At 37.0% G+C, this 14,327-nt stretch overlaps 1 protein-coding gene across 2 annotated transcripts; it reads right to left on the bottom strand.

The window, feature by feature from the left end:
• Positions 1 to 2,037: 2,037 nt before the first annotated feature.
• LOC108820636 (DNA-directed RNA polymerase II subunit RPB1) lies at positions 2,038 to 9,376 on the bottom strand. Of its 2 annotated transcripts, none has more exons than XM_018593626.2 (12): positions 9,068 to 9,376; positions 8,674 to 8,937; positions 8,256 to 8,558; positions 8,015 to 8,173; positions 7,492 to 7,874; positions 6,934 to 7,411; positions 6,555 to 6,841; positions 6,195 to 6,453; positions 2,825 to 5,886; positions 2,643 to 2,714; positions 2,365 to 2,550; positions 2,038 to 2,266 (listed from the first exon to the last, which is right to left on the bottom strand). In XM_018593626.2, the coding sequence occupies exons 1-11, from the start codon at positions 9,149 to 9,151 to the stop codon at positions 2,385 to 2,387; spliced, it is 5,517 nt and encodes a 1,838-aa protein (XP_018449128.1). In that variant the 5' UTR covers positions 9,152 to 9,376; the 3' UTR covers positions 2,038 to 2,266; positions 2,365 to 2,384. The 2 variants fall into 2 exon arrangements, with proteins under 2 accessions (XP_018449128.1, XP_018449129.1); XM_018593627.2 differs by having other exon boundaries at positions 2,369 to 2,550.
• Between the last annotated feature and the right edge of the window lie 4,951 nt (positions 9,377 to 14,327).

Here is a 14,327-nt window from a genome sequence, read left to right as displayed (position 1 = left end):
TAAATTGTAAATTACTAAACATAATTATTATTTTTTTAATTATTAAAATAATAATAATAAAAGTGAAAAGGTAGAATAACACATTTATCCTGAAATAACGAAAAATATGAAAATCTATTATATATGAAAGCAATATTTTCATAATTACATCATTTATTAACCAGTATTTTATATATGAAGAGTATAAATTGCAATGATTAATTTTGATGATATAATAATTATTATTATTATTTTATACTTATATTTTATATTTTGTTCTAATATTTTTTATAACTAATAATCATAAAAAGGAAAAAAATAGAATAACATATCTACGCTTTTACCTGAGCGTTTAGAGGGTCGAATCAGATATTTCGGATTTTTGGATATTTCAGTATTAAGATTTAAAATCAGTTCTTGTATTTTTTCATATTGGTTCGGTGAAAGTATTTTTTTAAATCATATTTTCCATTTCTCAAGTTCTTACTAAAAGGTTTACTAAGAAGTTAACTTATTTTCTAATATAGGTTAGAGGATTACCAGGTTTAGAGATAAAACTTTGAAAATAGTATGGCTGTTGTTCTAAGATATTGAAATGCAATTTTTGTTAATTCAAAAAAAAATTTGATATGCATCCTAAATGAGTAACAAATCACCTTACCCACAATGTTATGTATATTATAAGATCTTGAGCCATGTAAACCATCACTATAAATATTTTAAATGAAAATAAAAAAATAAACTAGAAATATAAAGTTAATTATGCATCAGTTCAGTTATTTTTTGGATATTCTTTCGGGTTTAGATATCCATTTTTTTCTAAATCAACACTCGCCTAATGTGTTTCATGTGAAACATTAAAATCTACATACGAAAAGGAAAGTATTTTTTTCAAAATTTACATTATTTGTTAACCAGGATATATAAAATACAAAGAAAATTATATTTGAAGAATCTGATTAATGGCAAATTAAACAAGAAACGAATCGAATAAAACTATTTTGACATATTCCAGAACTCTTTTTTTTCAAAAATCTAACACTGGAAAATCCAGTTGTTGAAACATCACATGACACTCAAAACTTTTGTGGGAACTAAATATTCTCGATTCGAAACCTACTCAACGAAGCAACAGTAGCATAAAGAATCTTTACATATGTATCACAAACGAAACGTTTAACATGTTTTGACTTTATGAAATCCAACAAACAACAACTTAGAAAACCAGACTAAAAAGCTCAAAGTTTTGTGACGATTTTGTTCATATTGTTTTGTTTTTGGGGTTGCGGATGGGTGGAGGATTTATGGGTAAGTTTAAAACAATTTACAAATCACTACAAAAAAGTTATTCACAGGAGCTGTGTTGTGAACAGCCGTTGTTTAGGTTAGAAAAAGAATAGAGAAGAAAACGTATTGAGGCAAATATCCGTTTAGGGTTTCTTATTAACGATGTGATAATAGTTTACAAACCCTTAGATCCATATTTATACAGCCTCAAAAAACTCCGATTTCTTTTTCCTAATAAAAATAGTAATTTTCCTAAACCGAAAAGACATGCCGTATCGCGGGGACCACACGAATGCTAAGCATTTTACTGGTACATTAGAGATTTAAGACACACAGATACAACAAGCTGGACTTTGAAACGGTTTCTTCTCTTTTTCTCAGCATCCCCTGATGCTGCTCCTGGTTAACACAAAATAACATGTTGCTCGTTTTGTGAGCTTTATAGGTGTTCTAAAACTAAGGGAAACAATCATCAATCAACTCGGGTTTTAATTTTCGGTCTGGCTTATTCCTTTTCCCTCAGTCCGGTTTGGTTTTCTCTGGATTTTAGTTTCAATACCGGAAACCATCGTCGAATAAACTTAATTAAAATAAAATAGTACCGAAAAGAATCACACCAGCGTGAACCTCGATAGTCCACAATAAAACAACACATTTTGCATTAAACATTACGTGATTAGAGGTTCAGGGAGAGCCACCCATCGAATGATCTTTACAGTAAAGAACAAAAGTATTCTCTCTATTCAATGTCTAATCAATAAAAGAAACATGAATATAAAAAAACCGTTTAATATGTTTTAAGTTTCTGAAATCCAACAAGACAAAAGAACTCAACAACCAGACTAAAAAGCCCAAAGACTATGATGTTCAAATTGTTCTGTTTTTGGATCGATGATGGGTAGCTTTATGAATAAGTTTAGAACAATTTATACAAAGCACGACATAGATACGACTTTGAAACGATTTCTTCTTTCTCTCTTAGCATCATCCACTGCTCCTTCTGGTTACATGAAATAACATGTGAATGTGATGGCTTCGGTTCGTGGGCAAGCTACTATGAGTTCTAAATCCAATGGTTCCAAGAGTTTTAAACTTTACCTACAAGTTTGAATTTCCATTCAAGGGTTGCTTTTATCATCCTTGCTGCCATCTTTTCCAGTCTTGTCATTTTTATCTCCCTCATGTGGTGTATACTGACCGGTGGATGAGGGTGAATAACCAGGAAGTGTTGGTGAGTAACCTGCGCTCGGGCTGTAGTCAGGGCTTGCTCCTGAGCTGTATGGGCTGAGAAAGATTCAACAATAAGAACAACTTGGTTACACTTTTGCAGAATGACATCGAAGCATACAACAGATTCAAGTTGGTAAAAACCAAACCTGCTGGGACTGTATGTTGGACTTGAAGGTGAATACGACGGAGATGTGGGTGAGTAGGATGGTGATGTAGGGCTGCAGAGTAAAATTGTTTATGAATAATTAGCAAAATAAAGATACGACAAGGGATTATAACAGCTTCACAGTGGTAGAAGAAAAAACACTACAAGCAGATTACTACCGACCTGTAGTTTGGAGATGTAGGACTGTAAGGGCTAGCTGGTGATAGTCTTGCATTGCTAGGAGAGTAAGCCAGAGATGGACTGTATTTAGCAGACTGAGGGTTGTAGCTTGGAGACGTCGGACCGTAACTAGGAGACGTTGGACTGTAGCTTGGTGAAGTAGGGCTGTAGCCAGGAGAAGTTGGGCTGTATGCAGGTGACGTAGGACTGTAAGAAGGAGATGTTGGACTGTAGGAGGGTGAGGTAGGGCTGTAAGAAGGCGATGTCGGACTGTAAGATGGTGAAGTTGGACTGTAAGATGGAGAGGTAGGGCTGTATGCAGGTGACGTTGGGCTGTACGCAGGAGAAGTTGGACTGTATGCAGGTGAAGTTGGACTGTAACTCGGGGATGTTGGACTGTAACTTGGGGACGTTGGGCTGTAGCTTGGAGACGTTGGGCTGTAGCTAGGAGACGTTGGGCTGTAGCTAGGAGAGGTGGGAGAATATGAAGGACTTGTTGGAGAATAAGCAGGGCTTGTTGGGCTATAGCCAGGAGAACTAGGACTGTACGTGGGAGAAGTTGGACTATAGCCAGGAGAAGTCGGACTGTATCCAGGTGAAGTGGGACTGTAACCAGGAGAAGTGGGACTGTAACCAGGGGATGATGGGCTGTAGCCTGGAGATGAAGAAGGAGAAAACGCCATTCCACCAACATATGGAGAAAACTGAGCATCTGACATTGGAGACAACCGCATATTTGGACTGAGGAGGTAGTTTGGGGACATCATGCTTTCATGATAAGGAGTTCCTGACATTGGTGAGCGAGCAGGAGTCATTCCAAACTCCAGTCCATCCATATAGCTAGGAAGTTGAAGTTCAATTGCATTCTTCAGCATCTCATCATTCAGATAGAGTTCGCAGTCTCCTGTTCCAATAGGTGCAAGCTGGCCGAGCATAATATTTTCGGTAACACCACGCAAGCAGTCTGTCTCAGCATAAGCTGCAGCATCCAGCAGAATATCGACAGTTTCTTCAAATGAGCACCTCATCAGAGGCCCAGTATCATTCCTGTTGATACCATGTCGAGTGATCGCCATTAGATGACCTCGATATGTCATTGTATCACACAATATGGCAAGATGACGGTAATTCACATAAGAGCCATCAAAGGATATCACAACTCGAAGCTCATCCAACAAAGCACGACGAACTGCTTCAATTCCAAGAACTTCAATAATCTCAATCAAGTGATTGCTTGTTGTCCTCTTTGGATCCACATCTTCATGGCACATAACAGCCAGCAGATTAACACCTTCTGTATCTAACATCCACTCCTCCGATGTCTTGAATCCATCATCCTCATCAAACTTGCTTTTTCTAACCTGCTTAATGAACACCTTGTTGATGTCTGGAATACCCCTGAGCGCCATTTCTGTCAGCATGTTGCTCTCAATCTTTTTAAGGAAAACATCATCTTCAGCTGATTCATCTTGTGCTTCTCCTTTGGCTCCCTCGTCATTCATAATCCGGATCCGAAGGATCAGTTTCTCTGCATTATCATCGTTAAATATGCAAGTCAGGTCATCGTCAAACTCCAGGTTGATCTTCTCCGCTATATCTGCCATACTCAATTTCTTGTCAACCATCATTTCACGATTCAACTCAATACGAAGCAGCCATGGAGAGATTTTATCTGGAGAGACATCTTCATCTGGCATTTCATAGTAGGACCTCACAAATTCAAAATCTTCTTCGATAATGGTACTCATCGGATCCGGGTCATACCAAACCTCCGTGGCTTGAGTAACACTCCTGAGAGTAGTATATTCCAAAGCGCACTGAACAGTTTTAGCCCCCTCTTTTGATTTGCTAGCTTCTGGTGTGAGGTAGACAGAAAGGGAAGGTGTTTTAATCCTTTTAGCGACGTTAATAATCTCTCGCAGCCTTGGAACACCGAGTGTAACATTCTTGGCACTGACACCAGCATAATGGAAAGTATTCAAAGTCATTTGCGTAGCAGGCTCTCCAATTGATTGAGCAGCAACACAACCAATCATTTCCCCGGGAGCTACAAGAGACTGTAAGAACCTTGACTCTATCTCGCCAATAACCCACTCAAAAGCCTCCCGGCTGAGCTTGTATTCCTCCAACACCCTTTTACTAGCAAGAGTGCTTCGAAGCAAAATGTTGAAGAACAGTGTGGCATTTTTCTGTGCTTCTACGCTCAATCCATCTTCACCAGGAACAACCAACAGCCTCTCCTGTAATTTATCAACTGCATCGACAATCTCAACAGGGTGCATATCCGAAATCTTGCGCAAATCAATCTTGAAAGTCTTCTGGGCATTCCAGATATGCCTCTTGATGTTCACAGGTAATGGCCAAGTGCTGTCACCATTTGTAGCAATTTCAGTCCCGAGTTGAAATCTATCAGCCTCGAGCTTCTGATATTCTGCATCAAATACATCACGCAACTCCCTGATCCCTTTCAAGTCCTCAAGATGTTCATCACTTAGGTATGTAGGATTCCAGTTCTCGTCGTCAATCTCGTACTTGAACGTCCTATCAAACTCTGCTTTCTTCATTTTCAAGGAATCCAGCTTCTGAGATTCTATCCACACAGCATCCATACCATCTTCCCCATAGAGAAACTGAATAACATCACCCAACGAGTTTCTGACTGTTCCATCATACTTAACCATAATATCCTCCATAGCCTTGACCAATCGCCTCTGAATGTATCCAGTTTCTGATGTCTTCACGGCAGTATCAATAAGACCTTCCCTTCCTCCCATGGCATGGAAAAAGAACTCCTGAGGAGTCAGCCCACGAAGGTACGAATTCTCGACAAACCCACGACTTTCAGGACCATAGTCATCTTTGGTGAAATGCGGTAACGTCCGGCCATCAAATCCAAATGGGATCCGCTTCCCTTCCACATTTTGCTGACCAACACACGCTGTCATTTGAGAAATATTGATGAAACTTCCTTTAGATCCTGCTGTCACCATAGCCTTCAGGTTATTGGTTTCTGCTAAACTCTTTTGAGCACTACTTCCAGCATCGTCACGAGCTTTATTTAAAACCTACAAGAGCAGCTTATGAGTCGGCATATATAAGAAACTCAATGACACTGATACGTTTAGGTTATCAAACGTTGTAAATGACAAAGATCAATAAAGAAGAGCGCTTATGATTAACGAAATACAGAGATATCTGTTACAATTCTCTCTTCCTCTCGCTAACAAATCTCAACCTCTCTCATAGACAAAGGATAAAATCACTAAACCATGAGCATTCCTAATGAACTACGGTTACGTGCATTTATCTTAATAAGGAGTCATTCATATCAGACATGCACCAAATGAAAATTATTATCAATACATTAATGTACCTGGTTAACTCTATTCTCAAACGTCTCTGTCATGGTTCGCCCCGGTTCAGGATCCAATTTCTTTTCCTGGAACTGTCGAATAAGGTCTTTCACGGCAGTTTTTGCACAAGAAATAGTCTCATTAATTTTCTCCATTGTTTGCGAATCAGCAATAGTATCACCGATTCCAATGGTAAAACCATTCTGCAGAAGCCAGTAGTTAACCAGCCATTGAGTATGACCGAGGAACTTCCTAGCTGCATCAGGACCAACCTCTTCCCTATAAACCAAGAAAAGAAAAATGTAAACAAACCACAATCAACACTGTAATATCTTGATGTTAACTTTTTGGTGTCAAGTGAACAGGATGCAGCAACTTACCAAATAACATGCACGAGACTCCCATTACCGGTACCAAGGGTCTTTTTGCAGAGAGTTCCGGCAAGAAGTTCTCCTCTTTCAATTCTCACTTGGGTATCCCCTGGAGTTATGAATCCAGTCTCTGCATCTGAGTGCCAAGCAGAGTACCTGAACAGATTTATCTGCTTTGGTATGATAAGATTGAAGACTTGTTTGCCAGTCCAAAGAGGACGTGGCTTCAGAATTGTAGGAGCTGGAACTTTCCCATCGAAGTCTTGCCACCACATAAGCGTATTCATGAAAACATCCTGTACATGGAAAATATATCAGCACAGGAATTAGGTTACTTCTAATTAATACAGAGAGAACTTCAGCAAGTAAGGGCTAAAGAAATGATTACCTTCTCTATAAAGGTATCTCTTTTTGTGATTTTACGGCATCCTAGAAGGGTATCCTGCACAATACCCATCACAGGCCGATTCGCCTGAGGAGAGACAATACACTTAGGAACCATCATCAGCTCCAACACCTCGGCTCTGGTCTCGAATGACTGTGGTACGTGCATGTTCATCTCATCCCCATCGAAATCAGCATTGTAAGGAGAGGTGACAGACAAATTCAGACGGAAGGTGGAATATGGCATGATCCTAATCCTGTGACCCATGATAGACATTTTGTGCAGACTTGGTTGACGATTGAAAAGAACAAAATCACCATCAATTAAGTGCCTCTCCACTTTGTATCCAAGTTCCAAATGATGATCACTGCTCTTCTTAAGGTACCGAAGATCGAGTCTCTGGCCATCATCCCGAATGATATATTTTGCCCCAGTCTTGCCAGGTGGAGGATGTGGTCCATAATCAACAAGCTCCTTCAATCTGCCAATGAAATATTGTCAACAAAACATGGAGGAACTAGAAGACTATATTTATATAAAATAAATACCGAACATACTTACCTCTCAATGTTATAAGGAGTAACTGTTTCTGGGTATGTGAGATTCAGAGCAATACTCCACGGTACACCAAGTTCATCGATATTTATTGTTGGATCTGGTGTAATAACAGTACGTGCCGAGAAATCCACACGTTTTCCCATCAAATTTCCCCTTATTCTGCCTTCCTTCGCCTTCAGCCTGCTACAAATTGATTTAATAGGCCTCCCTGATTTTTGAGTGGCTCTTGGCTGTCCAGGCAGCTCATTATCAAAATAGGTTGCTATATGGAACTGCAGGAGTTGTGTAAACTCTGAAATAATGTGAGCTGGGGCTCCGTTCTTTTCCTGTCTTTTCAAGTTCTCGTTGTGCCGAATAATCATAGCTAGCTGATGAGTCAAGTCATCCTGCATCAACAAGAAGCATGAACAAGGCGAGACACTGTCAGTTGCATAGACATAAATGAAAAATAATGTTTTCCCGTCAGACCAAATCTGCACTAGGAGCTAAGTAACTTTTTTATTCAATAAAGAAAAGCCAGACTTGCCTCACTCCTGGAAGTGGCATCCATCATAACAGATGGTCTAACTGGGGGTGGAGGAATAGGAAGAACTTCTAGAATCATCCAGTCAGGGCGAGCATACTTAGGGTTGAACCCTAAGAGTTGACAATCCTCATCACTAATCCTCTTTAAAACACTCAAAACCTGCAAGAAATTTCACATTCCATGAAAATACCCCAAACACGAAGATGCATGTGCATCCGAAACTGAAAGAAAAGAGACGAACCCTGTCAGCGCCAAGTGTTTGTTTCCTTTCTGCAGGCTCTGGAAGCTGGTCTGCCTCATCGTTTTTCTTCTTTGTAACCTTATACTCTGCAATCATCTTCATGCCCTCAATAGTGATCTTAGGTTGCTGTGCACCACATCCACCACGGCTTTTCTTCACTGGCTCGTCTGTGTCTTGGTTTTGAACATCATCAATCTCATCGCCACCTTCACACTTGGTCTTGTTCTTGCAAGCATCCAGAATCTTCTTAAGCCTATTCTTGGGATTCTTAATCTTCATGGCCTGCTTAAACTTGTGCTCATCCTTCACGAAAGCAAACAAAATGGATTATTCTCACTCAACACTACAAAAACTCATACAGTTCCAATCTATCCTTGCTCTCTAAGAAGCATAATCATATGAAGCAGTTCGTTCATACCTCATCAGCTAGGATCTTGGAGCAGTTGAAGCAAACACAACGCATGATACTCAACACGGTCTTCATGAAACCAACGTGATACATAGGCTTAGCGAGCTCAAGATGCCCAAAATGCCCAGGACACTCAGCCATGTTAGCCATACACGTCTCACACTTCACCTTCCGATCAATCGTACCGAGCCGAGTATCACTCAACCCTCCCACCTTAGGTTTACCCTTCTCCGTCGTCTCACTATGCTCAACGTGTATAACAGACATTTGCCTCTGCAAAACAAAAAAGCCATTAGAAACAAAGCGATACACAACTCAATACCTAACATCAATTGAATTTGAGAAGAACAATCTCCTCTACTAATAAGCCTATTCGATTTCATAAAGGAGAAAGGAGCATTACGATCTCATCGGGGCTGAGAATCCCGAACTGGACCACGCGGACTTTGGAGACCTCGGCCGGAGAAAACGGAAACCGCGTATCCATGGCGGCGGCGGAGCTCCGATCAGAGACGGATTCGGTGGAATCGAAAACCCTAGAACGTGGATTGAAAGAGGATCAAATTGAATTAAACCCCTATTGGTGTTTCAAAATGAGTAAGTTTACAGTCTACTTGAGCTAATTTTTTTTTCTTTTCGTTTGGTTTTTTTTTGTGGAGAAGACCAGATCTGGATTTCTCTCGTGTCTTCGCGAGGAGAGGAATGAACAAAGAGAGATATTGTTACCCTAAGCTCTGTATTTATAGAGAAAATCGGCTCCGCAGGAGTCGGTTTTAATGGGCTTGAAATGACTGAGGCCCAACTATAATTTATCAGTTTCTATAATCTATTTATAGGAAAAAAAACGAGGTCGGTTCGGGTTAATGGGCCGTGTGTGTAACCCAATTATAATCTTTTACTTTTTCCTTCTTTTTAACTTTGGATGAAAGTCATGTCTCTTTGGTTATCAAGAGTTCGTTCAAGATTCGGTTTTGTTGGTTTAGGTTTCTTGTTCATATTTTGGTTTACTGTACCGATGCAACGAATTCTTATGCAAACACACATGCAGACTCTTAGCCAGTCTCAATCTTATATATGTAATGTAGCAATTGACAAGTTTATTCAAAATACATTTCAGCTACTGGTTTAACTTTCATCTAAGATTCATTGCATGAGAACACTATGAAATAAAAATGGTCGTGAAGAAAACAATGTAGGATTTAAGATCTATGAGTAAAACGATGACGACAATAGTAATCTCACTTAACTACATTGGTGAAAGCTAAACAGTATACTAAACATACCAAACAATAGAGGTTCTAACAATTAATTAACTAACCGCAAGTGGCTCAAAGCTAGAAAATAAGAAAAGAATCCATATGCTATATCAATACTATACTAAAAGCTAAATAAGCTTCATAGATAGAGTGTCCACGTATGATTATTAATTCCAGCCAATGATAGAGCTTCATCTCTCCACATCACACCTTCACGTTTGAATCATAAAATTGAACATTTTTTGGGCTTCTAACAATAGCTTAAGCCCAAAACTACCAATACATTACCGTAAGGGAACTGTCGTAACCTTTTTATTTTGTCGACACTAATTTGCACTTCTCTATCGTTTCCACTTCCATTACTCTTCTCCAAATCCGTTTCAATGTACTCACCACTATCTGCTCTAATCAATCCTTTGCTTGAGCTCATTCAATGGATTTGTTTCACTTTCCTCTCTTTTTATCTATTTATAAATCTCTTTTCTTAGCTTATGTTTCCATTAAAATTGATAAGATTCTCTCAGATATTCATCCCGATGTAACCCAGAGCCAACCCTCAAATCTCCAGCGACCGCAACACCAACAAGAAGACCGTCGCTTCCTCCGCGACTGTGAAACAACACGGGAAGTCCACTGCTTCCTCCGCGATTGTGATGAAACCTAACGGCAAGACTGCCGTTTCATCAGGTTTTCATGCTGCATCGAAAACACCAGTAACTCCTTTATCCTCATCTCTCATCTGCAAATCTTTTTAATTGGTTTTAAATACAGTGAGTATTCGATTTGGTTCAGATATAAGAAGTCTTTTTTTTTTCCTTTTGATCAACAGATATAAGAAGTCTCAGAATAATGATTTTGTCAAGCCCAATACCGCTTAAGAATGCTTGATTGGAAGAGGCAGTTTGAGGAGTTTCTTCAGGAGCAGTTGATGATAAGATCATTGCCATCTCCAGGCTTGAGGAGTTTCTTCAGGAGCAGATCAAAGTCACTCCGTTTCCATTACGCGAGACAAAGGCAAGATCACCTTCACCACCGCTTCCAACTCCGCTAAACGGTACATCACGATTTTTGTTTTGAGGTACTTCAAGTATCTGACCAGAAATATTTGAGAAAGTACAATCTCTGTGATTGGCTTTGCGTGATTGCGCTGAACAAAGACATGGACGGTAAGACCTTAGATACTTAAAATGTACGAGCTAAGATTTTAAACCTATATATGAGTTTTCTTTCTTAGTTTTTTTCCAGTGCTCATGAATAGGTGCTTAACGTTCTTCCTCTGTTTACTTAAAAGAAGAGGCCGGATCTGTTTAGAAGTTGCAGAAGAAAATAACTTTTTCATGATGGATAAAGAGAGAAGAGCAGCAACTACTAGCTTACCAATTTCAGGTATTCTCACAAGAACTATAAAATCGGTGCAGTCTACGAGGCTTGCTTGGTTCCTTAAGCGGGTGTTAGTCTCAGGTTCCGGCCTGCCGGGATTGATATAGTAACCGGTTGGGGTAGACATTTTAGAGTTATGGCTACAGAAATTGTGAGAAAGCTTTTGAAGAGCTGCTCTACATCTTTGGCTCAGCGTTTTTCATGGAGAATGAAAACTTAGGTTTTTTAGTTTGATGTGGTGGGTCTCTTATCGCTTCAGTCTTATGTTGAGAGGATACATTTGCTGTGAGTTTTATTTGTTTCACATTTTCTACTTTTTTAATAAATATTATCTTTAGCTAATTGAATAAAGCGTATGAGGAGATCATATAACATTAGTGAAGAATTGTTTCTTGACAGGTTCGATATCAAGGATTATGTCTCAGGATTTCAGGAGCCATTTACTTGCATAATTTTATTAAGTTACTACTTCTCGCAACAGCGTGGTAGCAGCATTAGGATCTGGATTTGAGTATTCTTTGGTGACAAGGCTTGCAAGGTTTTGCTTTCTTCCAAGGAATACTTTTCAAAATGAGTTATTATTCTTCACTTGCTCACCGATTAGTACATATATCATCTTGAATGTTTCATGTCTGGATGGCTTTAGAAATATGAATGAAGTGCGGTAAGAGATGTGAGCATCCCACTAGGGACACGGCTTCTGATACTCTAGGGACACCGCCCTAAATTGTTAATAGTAAAGTCCAGTTTCTCATAGTATTGTATTGATGCTTTGATTTTTTATTATTGTTGAGATATTTTATGAGATGTTTACAAAGACCATTATCAGTGGTTCACTATATTTTTCATCAAAACAGAGTTGTTCTATAATAAAATTGGATCTACTCCAATAGTAATATATTTTAGAATGAAAGATAAAATGATGAATGAAAAATACATAAGTTATTCTATTTATAAAGTAAATTTATTTTTACTCTATTATACAATGAAAAACAGAGTACATTTGGAGGTTTTTTACTCTAAATTTTATTTTAGATGAGAAAATAGACTGAGCTTAGAGATGCTATAATGTAGATATCCTTACTTATCTCCAAAATAAAATAAAAACGATTTGTTTCGGGGAAGGCTAAATCAGAAAAATAGTAGACAACTGATTTTCCTTTTAAAAAAAAGTTTGATGTTTATTTTTGTCTATATAAATGGTGAAGAATTATGAGTACTTTACTGTCAAGGTGATCTAATTAAGTAATAAAACAGTAAAATTCTTGAAATAAATACAATCAAACAAATGTGATTAACTACTATGCTTGTGTTTAGTTGTTTACAATCACCTTGGGTTTGAAAAAAAGTCATAATAATGGAGACTGCAAAATCTATGCAATGTTTTAGAATATAGCATAAACTTTGGTTCTGGATAATCTAGAGATATACGATGTTTATTCCTCAAATCTTTCTCTTTTAGTAACTGCTTATACAGTATTATGTTTATCATACAAATTCAGATCCTGAGACAAAGGTGTGGTTAGAGAATAAAAGTTAATAAATACATGTTCTTTTGACAACAGATGAAAGTTTGGAGGTCATAAAAGGAGAGATATCACCAGCTGGAACAACAAGCGTGACAAGGATAAAGAAAGAAGACAATTCTTCCCCATCATTTGCGTCAACCTTATAATCTAAGAAACAGACGTGATCCACGTTTGGTGAATATAAAAGAAAGAAAATACTCGACATTATGTTGATGCATAGTAATCTTTTTTCTTTTGTCAACTTGCATTGTAGTTGAGTGGAAGAGAATGGAGAACTTGCAAGTATATTGAGTAAAGTAGGAGAGAATGGAAAATATGCAACTGTATCAAGAAAATTGCATATTAACACGAAAGCAAGAATTCGTGATAGTGAACTATGTTTTAAAAAATTGTTGTTTTATATCGGTGTACATTTGAAATATTTTGACTGCATGTCAATTTGTGATGAAATAAATAAAGTGGATCAAATATTTTACCATTAAACTAAGTCGCAATGCAGTGTTTACATAAATAGGTAAAAGAGAGAGTTAATTACACTTAAAATGAAGCTTAAACTAAGTTAACACCCACTGTATCACTCTAGATTTATTTTATTTTTTCAAATAATGTCATTTTACATTTCTAATGGAACTTTATAAATTAGATCTATTTTTAGTCTCTTAAATAACCAATAGATTTTTGTTTAATTTAACATATATTAAATAAGGAAACTTTAATATATTATACAGTAGAAAAATTTACAATTTATATTCTAAAGAAAAGTAATTATGCAGTGTTTACATAAATAGGTAAAAAAAAAGTTAATTACACTTAAAATGAAGCTTAAACTAATTTAACACCCACTGTATCACTCTAGATTTATTTTATTTTTTCAAATAATGTCATTTTACATTTCTAATGGAACTTTATAAATTAGATCTATTTTTAATCTCTTAAATAACCAATAGATTTTTATTTAATTTAACATATATTAAATAAGGAAACTTTAATATATTATACATTATTTTTAAGAAACGAAGGGAGTACAACAAAAATAAATTGGATATGAACAAACTGAAATTATATCCAAGCTAAGAACACATTATTTGATTATGAATTATTTTATAGATTTACATCTAAGCAAACAAACACTATAAACTAAATATATACATACAATGATAATGAAGCTTTTTTTGCAAATTGTAAATGATTCTTAAACATTTATAATTAACTTAGGAGAATTAATTTAGTCTTATTTTCATCACATATTTAAGGTACTTATGAAAATTATTATTTTAAAAAATAAATTTAGAAAATTTATCAAAATATATGGTAAAATTAGAATTCCTCTAATTTAATGACATTTAAATATGTAATATGCACATGAGTCCTATTTTGATCGTTTTAAGTATCTTACAAACATTTGCATTATTTTAATAAAAAAATTCTAAAATAACTAACTGGATGAAAAATCACAACCAAATCTTAATTATTATTTGTAACAAAATATTATTTGATT

The sequence above is a fragment of the Raphanus sativus genome, unplaced genomic scaffold, assembly GCF_000801105.2.
Source record: "Raphanus sativus cultivar WK10039 unplaced genomic scaffold, ASM80110v3 Scaffold0016, whole genome shotgun sequence".
NCBI classification, from domain to species: domain Eukaryota; kingdom Viridiplantae; phylum Streptophyta; class Magnoliopsida; order Brassicales; family Brassicaceae; genus Raphanus; species Raphanus sativus.
Note: the sequence above shows the minus strand (reverse complement) of the source record. Positions and strands in the feature narration are given on the sequence as shown.